Here is a 21,082-nt window from a genome sequence, read left to right as displayed (position 1 = left end):
TCCTCTAAAAGTAAAGGTAGAAATTATACTATCTTTGAGATACCAGCAGTTAGTTTCCCACCCAGATTTATAAAATCACTGTGTGTTCACTGTTTTTATCCCCTATCCTATCCAATTTTAAACCATTATATTAACATTTTTCAGTTATTGAAAATGCTTCACAGTTACTCTTGGATTGGTCAAAATAATACCCTGTGACTCCAAGCTCTAAAATGCATAAAGAATTAGCTGTCCCACCTATAATTCTTCCTTTCCTACACGTTGCTGCTGCTGCTGCTGCTGCTGCTGCTGCTGCTGCTGCTGCTGCTGTTGTTGTACCATTTCTAGATTATCAAATGAAAACATTCTCCTCCTAAATTTGGCTTCATTCTTCCAACAGGTTTATTTTTCTTCTATTTACTTCTTAATTTCTTGTCGTTAGAAACAGAGACCATAGCTTTAGCTTTCCAAGACAGGCCTCTGAATTCCAAAAAGCACACTACGGAGTACTGGGATCTACCATTGCTTAAGCTCCTTTCTTCTGCTGTCAGCTTCTGCCTGATTTCAGTGCTTTTTCAATTTCCTCACTTGTGAGTGGGAAAATCTCATGCAAATACGTAAAGGTAGCACGTAAATAATTGGCATTGTGTGAATGTGGGGTTTGTGTGGTTATTTTTCCATGTGATGATAACCCAGACAAGATGTTTCCAGCTAGGGATGAAGGCCTACGAAAGTGAAGTAGAATGAAAACTTAACAAAATACTAGAAGACTTAAAAATAAAATCCTAGAAGGCTATTAAAATATAAAAGCTTGTAAATACAAAAGCTTGTAATTTATAATTTTATAGGAATATTTTCTTTTTCTGTTTGAAGGGGAAAAGAAAAGACATACATGTAAAATAGAGCCTCTCCAAAAACGTAAGAAGAAAGGTGAAGATTTATTCTGTTTAGCTTCCCGTAGTCCTGATCTTCTGCCAGGTACCACAATGCCACAGCTCCAACATCTCCTATGGGCCATGAAACTTCCAAACTAATGGATTATGTTGTGCATCATGTAACAAGGAGATCCAAAAACGCAGGCTTAAACCAAACAATTTTCATCTCTTTCACATAATAGTGCAGATGTAATAGGAAGACTCTGGCTTCCCTGACATGTGGTTGCCATTTCTGGGTCCAATAATGCTGATCTGCTTGTCATGGTCTCCCAACCAGTGGGAGTGGGAGAAATGAACAGAAGAATCAGCCATTCGTATCTTCAGCAGAAATATTCTGCTGCCATTCCAGTGGTCACACTTAGTCACATGGCCAGAGACTAAGAAATACTATTTCTGGCCAAACTCAGATTTATTAATTTGTGAAGAAGGGAGTGGCTTGAGGATAAGTGACTGTGAGAACGGTGGGAAATAGGTGAGTGCCATGAATTGGCCTAGGTAGGAGGCCTGAAATCACCCCTGCAATATATGCAGACAGAAGGATACGCAGAAAAGGTAATCTGCATAACACAATTGAGGTAGTATCTAATGTTTTGGGGTCAGTGCTTCAGTGCTGATGTGTAATCTTTTATTGCCTGGGATAATGATGTGTAATCTTTTTTTGCCTGGTAATCTTTTATTGCCATATCCTCTTACCTCAAGGCTCGATCCCAGCCAACACCACGGAGCATGGCTCTCCATCGCATCTGGCTCACACATGCTTTTTTTGGAGCTACAGAGGCAGGGAAACACGGCCCGGTCGCCTTGTTTCAAAGACTACACCTTAGCACCTCAGCTGGACCAACTTGCACTGCTGAAAGCCAATTGAAGGGATAAGGAAAAGTCCTAGCCAGCTCTGTACACATCAGTATTGCAAATAGGGCCCAGTTTAGCCAAAATGTAGATAATTGCTCTTCTTTCAAGGAGAGTCATCCAGGTGGTCCTCCACAGAAGTGGAGTCCTGCTCCCGCATCCCATCTGAGGATGGGAAGCACGCAGCTATTTAAACAAACTCAACCAGAGCGCACACCACACAGAGTTTGTGCGCAGGAGGAGGAAGGTGCGCGATACAGCGTCCAATCTCTGTGTCAGCTTCTGCAGCTCTCCATTTCTCTTGCATTCTGCCTTTTCTTCCTCTTTGTCTCTCTTTTTTTCTTCTCTCTCCTGTTCTGCTTCTGTTTCTCTTAGACACTTTATTTCTTTTGTTTATTTTTTTCACATCAGATGAAATACCTCTAGAATGTTTATGTGGCACTGTAGAGATGGCAGGGCTTTTTCTTCTAGAGTTAAAGCATTTGGGGATTTGTTTGTTTGTTCTTTTGTTTGTTTCCATTGCTTTTGATTATTTCTGTTTGCTTGCAAGGCTACAGGCTTCATACTTCCCTTACATATTGGGCTCTTGAAAGGTTACGGTGCATTAAAATGTTTAAAGCACTATTGTATACACTGTGACTTTTTAGCAGCATCTGTTTTTATATTTTCTATTGTCTTAGGGAGGAAGAGAGGCAGGAGTAGAAGTCTCTCAACTCTGAGAACTGGAACCCCAAGGAAAAGAGGCTGGCCAAAAGGTTAAAAAAAGTTTTTGATAAACATCTTTATTTTCATGCTTTATTTTAACTGTTAGGAACAACCATGGAAAAATACATCAGATTTAAGGAATTTCCAAAATATTTCAGGGGAAGAAACAAAATAACACAACAGCAACTTAGTGATGAAGCTGTGACCTGACCACAGGGCCAGGATCCTGTATTGCTGCCTCTGCTCAACTGATAACTTCTAACTCTGGAAAAGTGGAAGGGGGCACCCTAACTGTAGCTCACGAGTGAAATAGCCATCCCTTCTCTTGCCCACCACTCTGTGGTTATTGTGTGGATTTGGGTAAGTCCAGACCAGAGGTCAGCAAACTGTGGCCCGATGGGTAACCTACCTTCCAACTGTGTATAAATAAAGCTTTATTGGAACACATTTGCGTATCATCTATGGATGTTTTCAAGATATAATTGTGGAGCTGAGGAGGCATGCCAGAGAACATGTAACACAAAGCCTTGAACATTTACTATCTGGCCTTTTTTCAAAAAAAATTCCTGACTTTTAGGCATTTGATATTTTTTTAAATATTAGATGGGCTCTTAACAAGTTACCTCCAAATAGTGTTTTCTTAAGCACTACTTTTGCAATGCACTGTTATACAGGAGATATTAATAAGACTATTTTTCAATTTTTTCAGAGAGAAAAAGAATCAACAGTATGCCTTTGAGAAGAGGCAGAAAAAGAGGTAAAAAGAAGTGATTAACAAACTTTTAATAATTAAACATCTGAATTCTTATCCCATGCTCTGTGTGGTAAGTCAGTTTTCTCAATTAGCTTATGGAACCAAAAGCAAATAGTAGACTCTTCACAAACATTGATCAATTTTGACATGACAGACTGGCAATACCTTCTATTCCATTGACTAGTCAATCTGGGAGACCCCCCCCCCCCAGGGCACCTTGCCTGCACCAATCTTCACCATTCTGATAGTTAGCAGACCCTTATCTTGCCCATGTAGAAGGTCACAGACTGCATAGAAATGAACCCTTGGTGGCAATGTAAGACCTATGTTCTAATTGTTACAACTCCTTTAGCCATTAACTTTGGCTGGAATTTGCCTTTTTTGACTCAATTTCTTCATCTGTAGAGATGGAGGAGAAGGTGGTGGGTGAATTAGATGAAGCATTCTCGTAGGGCCACACAAGAGCTGATGGTCTGTGCATATCTGAAGCAACTCTGAAAAGACTGTGGAAGGCCCAGTCTCCTCACCTGAGAAAGAAGCCCATGCTTGATGTGTTGATGGATCCTCTAACCTTGGCTGGAAGAACAGGAGCAGCAGCTGCTACTGTGCAAGTTCACTTTAAGACCTTCAGTACAGGCCTCAGTGGAATCAAATCCCCAGTGCCCCTCATGTGGTATGCAGGGCTCCCTGAGAAATTTGGTCTCTACTGGAGCCATTGCCCTGAGCCACTGAGAAAGCTCAGGTGAAGAAATAAAGCAAAGCAGAGACTAAAGGAAAAGACAGACAACCTGGTTAGATGCCCACTGCCATCCTGCTCTGCTTCCTGAGTTGATGCCTAAAATGTGGAGACTTGACTAAAATTCAAAAGTCATTTTCTCCATCTACCTAACTTCAAAGCCATAATATGACCAGAACTGTCCCTTCAAAACATAAGGAGAAAGTCACTGTGCGGTAGGTAGTTGAGCCAACAAGTTGGGAGCTCAGATTTTTCCCACAAGGCTTTGTGCTGGAGGCGGGCATGAGGTGGAGGATGACATTGCCTATGGGCATCTCATCTGCCACTAAAGAAAGACTTTGAAATGTAACTAATTGGAGAAAATCCAATACATTTTGAGATTACAAAAGAGGGGCAAAGTTGGGCAGTTTTAGAGGAAGATGGAATAAAAAAAAAAAAAAAAAAAAAAAAAAAGCAGCTCAAAACACTTCCTTGCAGGTCCTAGAATTCCCAGAGAAGCACATGTGAATTTTCATGTTCCTGAACTTCTCGTGACCTGTGGTAATGCCAGGGGGACTCTGATTAAGGAGGTGTTTAAGCAAGGTGAGTTTCACAGTCCTCCGTGCCTTTCAGCAGTGAAGTACTCCTGTGAATAGAGTACTGCTGAGGCAGTAGACACTGGTGTTGGGGGTCGTTGCACCCAGCTCTGGGCTGGATGACTAACAGGGAGGATTTCTGGGACTCAAGGTATGGTCATAGCACCCCAGGCTTTATTAAAGTGAAAGAATGTGGAGCAAAGTCAGCAAAGGGAAAAGAAACACGGGCAAAGTCCAGAGGAAACCAAGAGTGCTGTCACACGGGAGTCACATGGGAGTCACGCAGAGTGCCCTTAAATTCCTAGCAACTGAATGGGACAGCACATGTGAAATGTTTTCCACCAGGGAAGCTGGCCTGAGCACAGGAGTCCAGGGTTTGGTCAGAGGTTAGTTTGATAGGCGCCTGTACCCAGCACACACCAGAATTCCAGGCACCCAGGAGGAAAGCAGGGGTTCTGCAGAAACCACATTGCTGACACAAACAGTTCAGGTACAGTGAGCTATTGCCATCTGTTCTGGGAACAGTGGAACTGCTCCCCAAATCCATATCCCTGCCCACAAGATGCCTGTCTATCACCCAATACAAGGGTAGGCACTTCAATACCTGGGTGGGAAATAGACATGTCTGAAAATATTCATCATCAAGCTTGACCAGCCCCCTCCGTACAACACCCATTCAGCCTTAAGATGAGTGGGAAGAGACCAGATTTAGAATTAGGAAAAAGAGGAGCTGCATTCAAGTTTCAGTTACACCAACAATGTATCTGTCCATTTTTCCTTACTATAATAAAACACCGAAGGCAGGATACTTCAAAAGAGGTTTGTTTACCTCACAGTTTTGGAGCCTGAATGCTGCAGATCCTTGTGTGTTTGGCCTTTGGTGAGATTCTAATGGCAAATGGCATCAAGGCAGGAGCCATGTATAGAAGGAAGACATAATACCACGAGACAGGAAGCCAGCGAATGACTGGGAGGCTGTGAGGACTACCTTAATCCTTCCCAAGGGCAGTGACCTCAAGGACCTCAGGATCTCCCAGTAGACTCCCCTCTTAAAGTACTACTATCCGTCACATCACTACATTGGGGACCAAGCTTCAACCCACAAACCCTTGGGAGAGCGACACACTGGAAATGTATCCAAAACATAGCACACAGGGTCACAGTCATTTGCAGCAAGTGATTAACTTTTCCCTCTAGTTAATTAACACTTCCATAATGACTGGTGACATCAAATTATCATCAGCCCAAAATATGAGAAATAATTGATTGTCTTTAGCTGGGGGAACCATGTCATATAAGACAAAGCAGATGTGGCAGTCATGACAGCTTTCACGTGGCAAGCAGGATTCACAAGAGCCTCGCAGAGGGAGGACAGGGATATTTGTCCTCGTCTGCCTCTCTCACACTCATGTGGGCTGCATCCCGGGCACAGAGAATAGAGGAGGAAGAATTCAGCTCATTATTTAGGGTCATTCATTTTGTCTCTTTCTAATACAGTGAAATACTTTTAAAAGGCAGTGTCAGTGGTAATTCCTCTCCTGATTGCATTCAAAGAAATACACACATAAGGCAGAGGAATCCCTTCTCTCCTTGCTTTTCAGACTGGGTGTGCAGACCCTGATGTCTGAGAGGAAGCACACGCTCTCTTGAGAAGGATCTCAGTCCAGTGAGCCTGGAGACAGGGGACAGGATGCCAAGAGGAGGAGTTTTCCCAGACAGGGCCTCAGCTTGTCTTGGTCTTACAGGAGTCTGGAAGAAGAGCATACGGGGTGAGGATGGAAGGTGGTTCACCCCCAGGGAGTTTGAAGTTGAAGGAAACTATGCACCATCTAAGAACTGGAAACTAAGTGTGCGCTGCCATGGATGGACTCTGAGAGAACTGATACAGGTATCAGAGGGACTTCTTGCTGAAAGAGAGAAGTCAAGTGGCTTCAAACAAGGGTTTTGCTATTCTGATTCACCAACATCAACCTTTAGCAGAATTTCTATGTCCAGAAAACTCATGATTCCCTTTGCTCAGACCAAACGCAGATGTTATTACTAACAGACCAAGGCGTCACCTCGGCTGGTTTATATTACAGCTCAGCCTCCTAAGTCAATTAATTCTTATTCTTTCGAAGACAGGGCAGAAAATTGTGGCCTTGACTCTGCCACTATTTAACTGCCAAATCTGGTGACATGGGAGTAACTTATATTTAAGGGGATTCCTTAAATTCTGTGAGCCAATGTTAAAAGTAGCACCATACAAACAAATAGCAGAAAATAACACATCAACATAAGTAGTCCCTGGGGTGCAGGCAATTCAACAATATTTATTTTGTTAAGCTATGTCAATTTCACTTTTTAACAGTTTTTTTTTAATATTTTTATGTTGCTAGGGATAGAACCCAGGGTCTCACATATGCTAGACAAGTGCTCTACACTCATCTACATCTTCAGATCCCTCAAATTTTCTCTGGGAAAAGAGTAATAAATTGCATTTTAAATTAACACCTTTTCTCCTCTTATCAACTCCTGATATGGGAAAATCAGGGACAGGTCTTTGTGGCAGGTGCAAGGCTCTTTCTGTCACCCTTAGATCACTCTAACAATGCAGAAACATTTCCCAAGCCTCACCTAAGGCCATGAGAGAGGAAAGCCTGTGGTCCCTGGCCAGGATAAGGCTGCACATTCACACGCAGACTGCAGTGCATCACTTCTGTAGGAAGAGGTGTAGGAGCTCCAGGATGGGAAGGTCACTTCCAGCTTAGAGGGTGAGGACAGCTTCACAGAGCAGTTTGCCCTGAGCTGGGTCTTACTGGAGAACAGCTCCAATGAGGCAAAATTTAGAACAGGACATTCCACGTACAGAGAAAGGGTGACATGGAAAGCTGCTCCTCAATGTGTCAAAAGGTGGCAATAAGACTCCTTTCATCTGCTGAGCTGTTTGTGGCGGTCCCAAGGCCACAAGAGCCTAAATGCTCCCACAAATCACTGCGAAGCATGGAAAATAACCTTCATGAGGACACCGTGACTCCGAGTTCACAGTGAGAAACCCAGGCTGAAATACCTGGAAAACAACCAGAAATACCAGGCTCACCAAACAAAAAGACCCACCATTATCACCAGTCTCTTCTCTCTTTCAGAAGGGAGCCCTACCAGAACCCCCAAGCAAAAAACCAAAGGTAATTATCCCATGACCTTTTGCCAGAGTCTCATCCATCACCTTGCTGATTCTCCTGCTCTGTAGCCATATAGTGTTTAAATTGACCATTCCTGAAAAAAATTTGATTTTATAATATGGTGCTGTTATAGTTGCTGCTTTCAAACATAACACAGCGTAAGAGGCCAAGACTTCTTCCAGCATGAAAACATGTGTGGTAGAGGTGAGAAGAAGCCTTAAAAATAGATCATAAGATAGAGCTGGCCTTGTATGCTTGATAGTAAAAGACCCAAACGCCATGCTCTCTTACCATTAAATATAAAAGGTGGGGCTGAAACTGGGAAGACAAGCACAGTTTTGAAATATACAAAACAATACACTTAATGACACCCATTTTGCAACCTCAGTTTAAACCCTGATTGTGTTTCCTTGTTTTTATCTTGGTTCTATCTTTAATAAAGTAACAACAGAGCACAGGTGTTCCTAGAAACAGCCTATGGGCACTCCAGATAACCTAATGTAAAATTCTCCTTGGAATGTACATCTCCCAGGAAAGCAAATAACAAAAAGCAGAATTTTTTCCTTTCCTTTCTATCTTTCCTGCACTAAACACACACACACACACACACACACACACACACACACACATACACACACACACACACACACAGAGCTGATCAAGGAAAATTTTTTCCTTGAGTCACACCTGAGATAATAGTGATTGCAGGCAGAAGAACCCCATAAGGCAGAGACCATCTCTGATGGGTTTGAATGTATCCACAAAGCTTCAGATGTTGAAATTTCATCCCTATTGTGAGGGTGTCAAGAGGATGGAAAAATCAGTGCAACTATAGTGTTAATAGGTGGGGCCTGTGAGGGGTGATTAGAACTAGGACATCTTGACTGGATATTAGTGGCTTTTTCTTTTAAATTATGATAAATTTATTTTTCAATTTTATGTGAAAATACAACCAAATTTCATAGCAAGATAAGAGAATACGGGTAGTTAATACAGTAATATCTTAAAAGTGGTTCCTCAGAATATAAGACATAGGGCTGGGGATATAGTTCAGAGGCACAAGTGCTGCCTGGCAAGCACAAGATCCTGAGTTTGATTCCTGGTACCAAAAAATATATATATAAGAATATAAGACATAGATATAAAAGATTCTCTCTTATAAGAGTGACAGACCAAAGGATACGCACTCATGTGTGCCCTCTCTGTCTGTCTATCTATCATCTCTGTCTCTCTTCCCATGTGTCACCTTAGGACTTTGCAAGGGAGAAGACCAGCATCAGAAAGGGTCCTTTAGCCTCCAGAACTGTCAGCTCAATGAACCTCTTTTCTATAGTCACCCATGCTCTGTTATTTTGTTATAGTTGCACAAACCTGACAAATATAGCTGCTGACATGGAAAATCTTTCCTTCATGGACAGAGCCTTTGGCCCCACCAGATGGGCTGTGCAGACTTGACTTCCACCCCTGATGCTGATTTCTCCTTATGTGGAAGTAAAGTAGAGGTTATGGACCAGTGATGGCCATGCTATGTGGATTCCAGAGAAGTTAGTGAGAATTTGCTGTTTTCCATGGCCTCTCTAAGGCTGAATATAAGACAGAACCTGTTAAAGGAGAGAGATATAAGAACTGCCATTTCCAAAATCCTTGACAGAGGTGACCTTTGGTACCTCTATCACATCACAAGGGCAGTCTTCACAGAGTTAGATTGTGGGGCTGCCTGCCCCATTGGCTTTATGACTAGAGATTCAATGACTGAGTTCCAAGTCCACTGGGTTTTCTGCAGAGACATTGTTTGATGCCTTCATTAAGACCGAACATGTCCAGCCAGCTCCCGAGAGGCACGGTGACTCAGTCTGGATAATCAACTGAGTCAGCCGTCTCTCATCCTTTCACCCAAGCCCCCTCCCTCTGTCCCTGTGGGATCAGAGCTCTACAGGTGGGACCACCTCGTTCCCCAGCCCCTTGGCCTCTGGTGCTTGGGTCGCTCTGTACCATGTGGCAGGTTCTACTGTTGGCAGATCTCCTGCTCATAGATTTCCCGTTAAACCTGCTGGTGGTAGCTAAGGTGGTCTAGAATAAATAGTAAGATATAAAAGTCCATGGTCACTTATGGGTGCTAAGGAGTCTTTTCCTGAGTGACAGCTGTGCTCCTTTGTCGTGCATTTGTGTATCCATTTAACAAAGAACTGCAAAGCAACTACTCAGTGCCTGGCTATGGGCGTGGCAACGCTGTGCCACAGAGGTCAACATGACAGACCCCAGGATCATATCCTCCCTGTCTTTCCTGGGAGGATAACTAATAGAGTGGGTGGGGCAAGCTCCCGGAATTCAGTACAACGTGGGAAGGTGCTTACAGGAAGAAGATAGCCTGGGACCTTAGACACCTTTATCTTGAGGAGTATGTTCGTAAGCAGGGCGATCTTCTCCCTTGCAAGGCTGGGCCTTGTGGCCACTTGGAGCCTTGGAGGATGAGTCCTCAGCCTGATTCCCACTGTTGTTCCTCCCAGTGGATGACACTTCCTAATTTAAAGAAAATTGCCTGGGGGCCCCTCCAAGTAGTTGAATCATTGGAGCTTCTCCAGCTCAGCCTGGAAAGGAGGGCCAGATTCCCTGGAAGGGCTCGCAAAGATTCACCTTGCACCTGAGGGCCAGGGATTGGAACTTGCATTGGGCCAAACTGATCGGCACATAGCTTAATAGTTTTTATTCTCAAATTAAGTATAAGGGCTCATAAAAGCAGATATAAAACAAAACAAAGAGAAGGCTATGACATAAATCCCTGAAAAAATCACTAAATGTGTGACTGATGAACTATCACATTCAATATTGTCACTCAGTCTTTGTCTCTTTCAGCAGAAAACACCAGCCTCTCACATGGATAGCCCAGTGGACCCTTATGTAAGTACTGACCCCCAGCTATAACCCACAGCAACAGCCCAGGTCTTTCCCTGAGCACATCACCTGAGCTCCCACTGCTCTTCGCTGGGGCAGTCTCACTCTCGGGTGGAGCATGGTGCTGTGTGTAACGAGCAGGGAACTCCAGCTGTGCCCCGAGCCAGTGCCTGGGTCCGGGGTTGGGCATCTCCACTGACAACACCCTTTCCGTCTGCTTCAGTGGAAACATTGCTGTTCTCATTTCCTCTCACAAGCAAGTGTGGGCGGCAGAGCTCTACGCCTCTGGGGTCTCTAGAGACAGCTTGAAGCAGGCAGAGCTAGCACTGGCCTGCAGATGATGGGCACCAGCAAATTTGAGAGGAAAACAGCCCTTTAAAGAAGGCAGAGGGGATGGAAAGGAAAAGCCCCCAACGTCTGTCCCTGGATATGGCGGTAGAGCTCAAGGTGGTCTTAAGCATCAGCCAGAAAGAACAAGTCAGGCCCTGCTGGCAAGTTCAAGGTGGGCGCCCTGTCCTTAACCCTGCAGAGAAATGCACAGAGCAGTGGAGCCTTCGTGACACCCCTGTGGCCAGTAGGAAGTGAGCCAGACCATCACCACTCAGCAAGCCACAGGACACTTTTCCTTGACCTGCGTGGCTGGGGCTGGATCATGTACCTCCCGTTCTGATCCCACAGGCCCTGTGCCGTCTCTGCTTACAGTATGGCCGCCCACTTTGGGGTCTTCCAAAATCACGGATGACCCCACCCGTCAGCTGCTAGATCATACCTCGATTCCCCTTATGGCAGTTGGGTGGACATTTTAGTCAGGGTCCACCATCTGCACAACTGTAGGGGGCATCTCTCACTATAGAGCACCGTGCAGCCGGACACAGGACACCCGCACAGATGGGGTAGGAAGGGGGCCGCCATGCCCTCTGGCTTCCTAGCAAACCCACTGCCCTTGCAAGATCTAGAGAACTCCACACTGCTCTCATTCCCCTGCGAGAGCAGAGACCAATGGTAACACACCAACGCTTTCATCTCTGGGTAGAACACCAACGCTTTCTTCTCTGTGTCTGCATACTTGTTTGATGATAGGCAGACATGGAAGTTTTTCTTGAAGCTCACAGCCAAGGCCTCCGTGGAGACCAAGAAAAAAAACAAAACTGGGTGTCCGCTCTCCTTTCCATGACCTCACTACTGCCAAACTCGTGGGCCGATGATGACTTCCTTAGGACTCCCCTGCGCTTGCTCAGGAGAACTTGGGCTCTCTACCCAGCTGTGCACTGCGCTGCAGGCACTGGGACACGCCAACTTGCCGGTCTCAGTGCCACCTGAGAAGCACAATTTTCCCAGCCTCCCTCAGTGGCTTTTCAACCCACCCGCAGTTGTGAGTGGCTGCGGACTGATGCTGCTCCTTCTGGTGCCCATCCAATCCATGCTGGCCGAGCCCCACCCTGTGGCCCTCACTCATCCTGTGAGGGGTGGAGCCTAAAATGTGCATTTCTAGTAAATGCAGGTTATGCTGTGCATTAGAACAATCTGGGGTCGTGTGAAACACTCCAGCGTCCCAGACCCAACCCAGACAGAATTGAAATATCTGGCGATAGGGCCCTGGATTTTTTTGTTGTTTTGTTTTGTTTTGCAGTGCTGAGGATTGAACCGAGAGCCTAATGCATGCTAGGCATGTCCTCTACCACTGAGCTGTACCCCTAGCTTTTTAAAAACCTCCTCAGGTAATTCTAAAAGTCTGTATAACAGGTTGAGAACCACTGCTAGCCAAAAGAACAAATTTCTTGCTACCATGATTGAAGAAGGGGCTTGGGGAAATAGCTGGGTGGTAAAGCATTTGCCTGGCATGTGCTAGGCCCTGGGTTCAATCCCCAGCACTTCAAATTTAATAATAATAATAATAACAGTAATAATAATGATAATAGTAATAATGATAATAATAAAGCGATATACCTCAAGTTTGCAGTCTTCTTAGACGATGGGACGCCATGTACAGGACTTGCTGTATCGTTCTTTCTTTCTTGGAGCTGACTCACAGTGTATCCAACAGGATGACGACCCAGAAATCTTGACTCAGCTTACCAGTACTTTTCAGCGTCTTTACATCTCCCTGTTGTGACAGAAAGGAAAGATGGTTATAAGACCCATGCTCGGGCCGGGGATGTAGCTCAGCGGTACAAGCACCTGCTTGGCACATGCAATGTCCTGAGTTCAATTCCTGGTACCAAAAAAAAAAAAAGACCCCGTGCTCAGGCAACCTGGGGAAGCCTGAGAGGATAAGCGCCTAAGAATGTCCCTAACAGGCCACTCTAGTTTTCCCACTGCAAGAGAGCCTCTGGGCCCAATTCATCTGGCAGCCTAGAATTTGTTCACAGGTATGACTTTTGTGTCTTTTTTGTACTGAATTTATAAATGAAGAGAGAAATTTCTAATTATAATTAAATTTACCTCATCTCATTGGGTCCAGAAATGATATTCCTGTTATGATTTTTAACCTAAATAGCAGGACATTGTGCTTTGGCTAACAATGTTATAAATGGGATCTCTGCACCCTTACCTTACAGAAGCTCTGAGAGAGGTGAGGTACTTAAAAATTAGGAGCAGCAGGGGTGGTGTAGGGTGGGATATCTAAGATGGGGATGGGGAGCCATTGGGGTTCCCCTGCAGGCTTGTGGATGGACAGTGGGTGGTTGTGGAGATGAGGAACATAAAAGGAGATTCCAGATAGGAAGATGCAGGCTGGGAATTGTGCCTGGAATGGGACAGTTCCCACTAGAGAGGATAAAAAACAGGTTTTGCACATGTCTGGGCTCAAGATGGGGCCAGGGGGAGGATCAAAAGGTCTGAGGATACGAGTGCTAAATGTGTTCATGGGAAAAGCCGTTCACTGAGAAAAGTGAAATGAACAAAGGATGTAGAGGCGAGCCCTGAGGAAGCCCCCCATTCCAACTGCAAAACCTGCAAGGAAAGTGTTAAGAGAATGGAGGGTCAAGGAAAGAAGCATGCAGTGTCTGTAGGAGGAGGAGGTGGGGCAGTGCTCCGTGTCTCCTCCCCACCCACCAGAGCCCCCACCCCCAGCACGGGTGGGCCTGTTCACGGTCCTTAGATTGTCACCCACGGAAGCGAGAGCCCCCTCACAGGCCGAGGAGCAGGTGGATATTTCATTGGCACGGACGCCCTGCCAGTGGAGGAAATATCTCCGCACCACACAGTGCCCCTCAAGCTGCTCTCCTTCTGCACCTATGGTGCCAGGAGAACAGTGAGAAGCCCATCCTTCCAGATGTTCATCCAGCACACAAGCCTCACACACAGGTGCTGCAGTGTGCAACAGTCCACCGTTATTGCTACATCGCGTGTTCTCAGAAAGGGAGGAGGGTGTAATTTCCCTTGCCCACCAGTGAGCTTCTTCCTCAGATTCTCATTGTTGCGTATACAGTTCTGCTGTGTGTGACGTATGTGACTCACTCTACCATGCCCACATGCAAACATTGTCAAGCATTTCACTTCACTAAATACAATGAAATCTGGCTAAAGTTCATATTTATACTGAGATTGGTTAGTACTGGTCAGTTTTCCGGGACCCTCCATTTTCCTTTTATAGGAAGACTCCAGCTCTTTCATGGGCCCAGAAAATGAAGATAAAGGCAATTAACTGAGTAGTTGCCATGATGATAGTCCTTTGAGTTTAGAGATGGCACCTCCATACCTACGTGCCAGATTGGATCAGTCATGGAAGACCTTCCCTTAGACTCCCAGGCCCAAAGAGCTGTGTCCTCCCTGACACTCTCCTGGCCATCTGTACATCGGTCTTTCCATCCCAGAGGCACTGTCAGGGGAACAGAAGCCCAGGCCCAAGAAGTGCTCCCCAGATCCTTTCTTCAAATCGTGGGGAATTTATGACGAAGACTGCAGGATACAGTGATATCTCAAGTTGTTCCATCCTATCAAATTCTCAGTAGATTGCCCCTTGAGGAATAACTGTAAATATGGACAAGTAGGAAAGACACAGAATTCGTGGCCCAGGTTTTCCAAACCAAATAATTCATTAGATTGTCTTCAACTCATCCTTTGGTTTGTTGCTGCTGCTACCTATTCTGTGTCAGAATCATTGTTTTCAAACTATTTTTTTTCTGTACAGGAGACACATAGCAACTGTCCCCTGAACTTTGTTGTGGTCCAGATGCCTTCTTCTAAAATAAATCTCCACTCACACTGCTCCTTAATATATTGAAGACAGAAATTAACAAGTGTCATCTTGGAACATGCAAGGCCAAATATTCTAGAATTCCAGCACGGTAACCTTTTAAATTCTCAGCGATCCAAATGATATCTACATCATCTTCCCTTCCAGCCAGAAAACTCAAACGAATGTGAAGTGTGTAGCCAAGGTGGACAGATATACTGCTGTGACACTTGTCCAAGATCCTACCATGAGAACTGCCACGTCCCACCTGTGGAAACCGACAGGTTAGTGAGACACTCCCTTCCCCACCTCCCCACTTACTTCTCCCTCCTGCCATCCATACATATCCTGCAGAGTTTCCGCCTCTAGTTGGGTCTTGATGCAGATGAAGCAGAACCCTTAACATCAAGCTCCAAAAGTATCATCCAGAGCAATCTAATGGTACTGATAGTAGCAGGTTATCAGGAAGCAAAGATTCTCCAAGCAGTTCTTAGGTGTAATAGTGAGGGGTGCTGTCCCATCTCCCCATCTTAGTTCCCAAACCTGTGTACTCCGATGGAGTGATAATGTCAGACACCGGTGGCTGAGTTTTGCATATACCACTTGCTGTGAGAACATCACAGTGTTGATAAAGCCAGCATGACAATGAGCCTTCAGAGGTCCATCTCACTGTCTGTCAAGTCGATTGACTTTGGGTGACAGGGTATGTGATAAGACTGTTGAATTCTGGGGCTGGGACCCTTCTGATGCACTTTTTTGGGCTGTAAATGTGTCTTTGGACAGAGGTGATGGGGTGTATGATGCCACTGATATTGATAAAAGGTCTGAGTGGTGTTGTAGATAGAATTACTGTAGCCAGGAGAGTGACCTACCAGGAAAGTGTCCTGTGAGGACAGAGCATTGCCCTTCCATGATGGGAAGAGTCTAACAGGATCCACCTGTTCCCAGGGCACTAGCTCAGAGGAGCAATGGAAATCTCTGCTTTTGACCAGTTGGGCAATCTGCAGAGGCAGAAAACAGATCACCTCTTTCTCCCTCATGTGTAGCTCCTATCTCTGTGTAATGGTATTTTTCGATGGGCCCTTGAGCAAGTGCTGGGTGGCCAAAGGGAGGCTGACAAGGCAGGAACAGCTCATTGTGTCCCCCTGATTGCTGAAAGTATCCCGGCACAGAGAAGCTGGCAGAGGAGACTAAATCTTGAGCTGTGAGATCTGACACCCTGTCTGTAGATTCCCTTCCGAAGAAGTTTCTGCATCCTAGATTCTAGATACAGAGCTGGCAGTGGCAGAGGGGAGAATGGCTATGGCTCATGCTCCATGCTTATTCAGTAAAGTTGAGAAATGAGGGTTGGTTTCCTGATTTTACTATGGATCCTGATTCCTATAGCTCCAACACTCCCATTCCGAAGGTATTAAATTCCAATACCTAACTGGGACCAACAGGATTCACACTCAAGCTCAAAGCGAGTCAGCTGGGAACCCTAAGTTTTAAGGGTAATGAGAGTCCACCCACTGCTGGGACATCTCACTCGGCAGATTACCACCCCATCACCACTATGATGGAAGCGATATCTTTGGCTATGGAGCCTAAATGGAGTTTCAGTGCTCGGGTCTACAAGAGAAAAATTGGATGTAAGATGGTAACCACATCATTCTTGAGCAGAGGGCCCTAGCAACTGTAGGAATCATGGCTGATTCACAGCCCCTGCCCTTGCTGACCATATGCCTAACCTCTCAGAGACCCATGGAGTTGCATCTTCTGCAAGACAAAAGCAATTCGGAAAAGGTGCCGAGAAGTCCAACCGTGTCATCAGGAATCTGAGGTTCTGATGAAGAAGATGGATGATGAGGAACAGCTGGTGAGTTGGTGCGAGCCTGAAGCTCCCTCTTATTGTTCACAAGGAGGAGCACAGACTTGCAGAGCTAGAGGAATGATGCCCAAAGACAAATCCTTTCTCCTGCTGTGCTTCCATCACATGACCTAGCACCAAAATCTGTATTCCAGAGTCTCCAATCCAGGGAAATTCCCACGCTCAAGGAGTCCACAGCTCCAGGAGTCACGTGTTCTATCTGGACTCGGCACTGACTTTTTCTCTTTAAGCTGCTTTGCACTTAAAATCTCCTCCTTCTTTTGCAGAAATGTGAGCTACTCCTCTTGAAAGTCTACCACTATGCAGAAAGTGCCTTCTCTTTTGCAACACAGGATTATGTAAGTAACAGCAACAAACCTTGGAATTTGCATTTGTCAAAATCGTAATCTAAATCCCAAGGGCACAAGTTGCCCTAAGTTTTGTTTTGTTGATGGCTGTATTTGTTCTGGCTGCTGTAACAAATTACCATAGACTGACTGTGTACAACAGAAATGTATTTCTCACAGTTCTGGAGACTGGAAGTGCAAGGCCAGGGTGGCAGCATGATGGGATTGTAATAAAGACATTCTTTCAGTGCAGACTGGCTGCCTCCTCTGTTTCCACTTAGGGGAGGTGGAGGGAGATCCCCAGAGTCTCAAAAAGGGCACTAATCCAACTCAGGAGGGGTCCATCTTCATGCCTAATGACCTCCCAACAGTCCACCTCCTAACGCTGTCATCTTGGGGTGCAGATTTCAGCATAGGAGTTGGAAGGAGTGAGGGTACAAAGATTCAGACCACAACAGTGGGAGTTTGGGGACAGCAGACTGGGAAACATGCCGACAGCCACCCCCCCCCTTGCTGTTCTCCTCAACAGACCAATGGGGCAACTGTAGGCCAACAGGAGCACATGCATTTAAACGAAATCAAGACCAAGCTGAGTGAGAAGAAGTACCTCCGAGTGAGGGAGTTTGTGCAGGACATGCATCTCATCTTTGAGAACCACACGGCACATTACAGAGTAAGTGGTTCTCCCCGCCTCCCCCTTCCTTTCAGTCACTTTACCCCGCACCTTCTTCCACCACGAAATGTTTCAGCTGCCGTCATCCTGTGGCAAAGCTGGTCAAGCGAAACTTCACAAAAGTATCTTAAAAGCCCTGTGGGGCAGGGAGGGAAAGTAACAACACCCGGAAGGTATCGTCGGAAAGGTGAGCCTAGGACCTCTCTTTTTACTCACTTCTGGACCATCCATCCGCACTCCTGAAGAGCAGCACACTGTCAATCTGCTCCCTGCCACTGGAAATGGAAGTGCATTTTAAAGGGAACTAGTGTTTCTCTTCTCTAAGGGGAGATACCAAATCCAGCTTCTCAAATTTCAAAATCTTAGAATTCTTCCCATGCTAATTTCCTACTGATCTATCAAAAAGCTAACAGGACTTCTCAGAGGGTGAATCTGTACTGTCACATGGCTGCAAATCATCCACGCTGTGTTTAAAAATCAATTAAAGAGAACTTCTTGAAAATTACATTGGTATCATTCTGATTAGGAATTAGACTGCAACATGCAGGTCAAACATCCCTAATCTGAAAATCTAAAACCCAAAATACTCCAAAATTTGAAACTTTCTGAGCACCAACCAGACTACTAAGTAGGAAATTCCATACCATAAGACTTTAAATGAAATTACTGATTATATTGTATAATATTACCTTCAGGATATCGGCATAAGGTTTATATGAAACATAAGTGAATTTTGTGTTTAAACTTGGGTCCTGCGCCTAAGATAATCTCATTATACATATGCAAATATTCCAAAATCTAAAAAATTCTGAAATTCAAAACACTTCTAATGCCAACCATTTTGAGTAGAGGATATTCAACCTGTAGTATGATTGTCTCGGTTACTTTTCTCTCATTGCTGAGACAAAATACCTGACACCAAAAATTAAGGAAGGAAGGGTTTATTTAGCTCACAGTTTGTGGAGGTTTCAGGCCATCATCAGCTGGCTCCAAAGCAGGGTGGCACATGGCACAGGAGCAACAGTTCAAGGCGGCAGAACACAGCAAAAGCAACAGAAGCAAAAAGAGGACAAGCAAGCCTCTTTTCCTCCCTTATATTGTATGCAGGCTGCCTGCCCACACCATCTCCGTGCCCTCCTCTTCCACAAACTCCGGATGTTTACAAAACAAGGACTCTGGCCCCGGGCTGAGTCACTTAGTTAAGCTTCTAAATTTCTCAATTCTCCAGTTGACACAGTGTATCAACCATGACAACTAGTTTCTCTGTCTTCCCCATAAAGAGAAATGAACTATTGGGGAGCATAAACTCCTCTGAACTGGAATAACTCTCACTTAATGTCTGGAATAGTTCCAATGAGACTCGAGATTACCTGACACGTTGGTAGTCTAGGCTTATTGAATAATGTCTGTAATTAGTTTTGCTTTTGCATTTGTCTTTCAGGACACAAATTTCAGCAGGCAGGGACTTAATGTAAAAGCAAGATTTGAGAAGAATTTCAAAAACATTTTTGGAGTCCAGGAAACAACACCAAACAATCGATGATCCACCAATACCCCTGCCTGTTCCTGGTCAGACAAGATCACGTTGCACTTCTTTTTCACATGTTTTTATGGTCCGTCCTGTTCATTTATTTTTTTTAAATAATGCTTAAAATTGTCTTATCAACTTCTCATATTAATTTGGAGTGAAAGTTGCAACTGAAACTATAAAATATTTCCAGAAAAGATCATATTGTGTGTTCTTTCACTGACGCAAATCCTGTATTAGGCAAGACAGTTAAGATGGTTATACAGCTAGTTGCTCTTAGCTCATCGAAAAGAAAGGTTTGTGCTAATATTGTTTGAAGCAGATATCATGCCTAAACCTTGTACTCTGAATAACTACTACAAAGACAACAATATGCAATGTATTAATTATTGTAACTCTCCTACTAACCTGTTTTCAAACTCTACTGCATAGTTATTTTTATTTTTTTCTCTTTAAAATAAAAACAATCCTGCATTAGGTTCCTCAGGAATGTTTTCTCTTCCCCCTACATGGGACTATATTTCTTTTATTTTTTTCTCACCCACAAGTACTTTAACATTTCTTTTTTTTTTTTTTTTTTTTTTGGTTTTTCTCCAGTACCAGGAACCGAACTCACGACCTTGCACTTGCCAGGCAGGCGCTTTTGCCGCTGAGCTAAATCCCCAGCCCCTACTTTAACATTTCCATGTGCTCTGAGAGTCACCTGTACTGTGTAGTCTGTGCCCTGTGGTGAGAGACTCCTCATTGTGTAGAATGGCAACCTGCAGGCTCAGCTTCGCCTGGAGCGGCTCCATTGTATACAGAGCAGTTTGCTCCATTTTGAGTGCAAAGAATGAGGCAGAATGACTTGGTCACTTGTTAGTACAAATAGAGACCTACCAGAGGTTGGACACACACACACATACACACACACAACAAAAAAGCACCCAGCCGCACAGTACAATCATAAGGCATAAACTAATGAATAAATTAAGCTTGATAATAATAAAATGACCATCTGTAGAATGATCACATTAAATCAGGGACACACGGGCACAGGAAACATCTAAGTTACAGCAGAGAAAATCAGGCCCCTATCAGACACTCCAGACCAACAAATAAGACAACCCCGTTATCTGGATCCTATATAGGGAAGGACACCCAACACTGGGTAAGCAGTGCCACGCTGACCGTCATCTCGGTGGACAGGCCCGCAACTTTGGTTCTCTGCGTCAGCTCAGTCTGCTTGCACCATGTTCCACCTGAACTGCCTGCACCGTGGCCTTTGAGCCAGCGCTCCGCTCCTCACAAGCTCTGCGCCTCCTGGGGTCTATAATCTGTGCACTCTCAGCCTCTGCTCGTGGTTCTTCCTCTTTGAATCCTACAGCCGCTGTTAACCCTTTCTAGCCTTTCTGTGACTTATGAATTAGTGTAGGAAAGGTGATGAGTGATTTGAGCATTGTAGACGTCAGTAGTGAAGACTGAAATAAAAGAACCTGTGATTGTCCAGCTCCTTGGTTACCTAGTGACCCTTGAGTACTCCACCAGACAAGGCTGGCAAAGTTGATGTAGTTCATGAATTTATTGTTATTCAATAAATTCTGGGTAGAAAAACACAAATGTGTCTGGTCTATGTTACTGGCATAGCTCACTCATAATATGATCTCTTTCCCGTTATTTTTTGTTACTATTTATTGCCTATTATAAAAAATAAAGAAGGAAGGGTAAAGCAAATATATATATAAAGATAGCTGACATAGCACAGTAAGATAGCACAATTACTACTAATTTCTCCTAGTTCATTAAAAAAAAAGTTTGTGCTAATATTGTTTGGACAAGTAAATGCCTATATCTTGTACTAAGTAACAACTTAAAGATAATATACAAGGGGGGCTGGGGATTTAGCTCAGCGGCAAAGCGCCTGCCTGGCAAGCGCAAGGTCG

At 44.6% G+C, this 21,082-nt stretch overlaps 2 protein-coding genes across 17 annotated transcripts in view; one reads left to right on the top strand and one right to left on the bottom strand.

Moving 5' to 3' along the window:
- The window catches only part of Sp100 (SP100 nuclear antigen), an 81,500-nt gene extending 62,138 nt beyond the window's left edge, over positions 1 to 19,362 (top strand). For 4 of the 8 annotated variants that reach the window (XM_013519805.1, XM_013519802.1, XM_013519807.1 and 1 more), the window contains 12 exons: positions 853 to 957; positions 2,444 to 2,518; positions 3,178 to 3,225; positions 4,436 to 4,540; positions 6,279 to 6,421; positions 7,659 to 7,697; positions 10,548 to 10,592; positions 14,932 to 15,047; positions 16,501 to 16,621; positions 16,900 to 16,971; positions 17,489 to 17,632; positions 19,074 to 19,362. In XM_013519805.1, the coding sequence (XP_013375259.1) occupies positions 853 to 957; positions 2,444 to 2,518; positions 3,178 to 3,225; positions 4,436 to 4,540; positions 6,279 to 6,421; positions 7,659 to 7,697; positions 10,548 to 10,592; positions 14,932 to 15,047; positions 16,501 to 16,621; positions 16,900 to 16,971; positions 17,489 to 17,632; positions 19,074 to 19,175 (1,115 nt within the window). In that variant the 3' untranslated portion in view covers positions 19,176 to 19,362. The remainder of the gene's footprint in view (positions 1 to 852; positions 958 to 2,443; positions 2,519 to 3,177; positions 3,226 to 4,435; positions 4,541 to 6,278; positions 6,422 to 7,658; positions 7,698 to 10,547; positions 10,593 to 14,931; positions 15,048 to 16,500; positions 16,622 to 16,899; positions 16,972 to 17,488; positions 17,633 to 19,073) is intronic. The other 4 variants (XM_013519809.1, XM_013519808.1, XM_013519803.1 and 1 more) reach the window with 3 other exon arrangements.
- The window catches only part of LOC102027482 (nuclear body protein SP140-like protein), a 143,168-nt gene that overhangs the window by 84,401 nt on the left and 37,685 nt on the right, over positions 1 to 21,082 (bottom strand). For 5 of the 9 annotated variants that reach the window (XR_001236171.1, XR_001236163.1, XR_001236159.1 and 2 more), the window contains one exon: positions 12,534 to 12,690. The gene's annotated coding sequence lies outside the window, so the exon portion shown is untranslated. Of the gene's footprint in view, positions 1 to 5,699; positions 6,283 to 7,149; positions 7,583 to 9,065; positions 9,296 to 12,533; positions 12,691 to 21,082 lie in introns of those variants that run through there. The other 4 variants (XR_001236169.1, XR_001236168.1, XR_001236170.1 and 1 more) reach the window with 3 other exon arrangements.

The sequence above is a fragment of the Chinchilla lanigera genome, unplaced genomic scaffold, assembly GCF_000276665.1.
Source record: "Chinchilla lanigera isolate Chin_1 unplaced genomic scaffold, ChiLan1.0 scaffold00052, whole genome shotgun sequence".
Taxonomy (NCBI): domain Eukaryota; kingdom Metazoa; phylum Chordata; class Mammalia; order Rodentia; family Chinchillidae; genus Chinchilla; species Chinchilla lanigera.
This window is presented reverse-complemented; position numbering and strand designations above follow the sequence as displayed.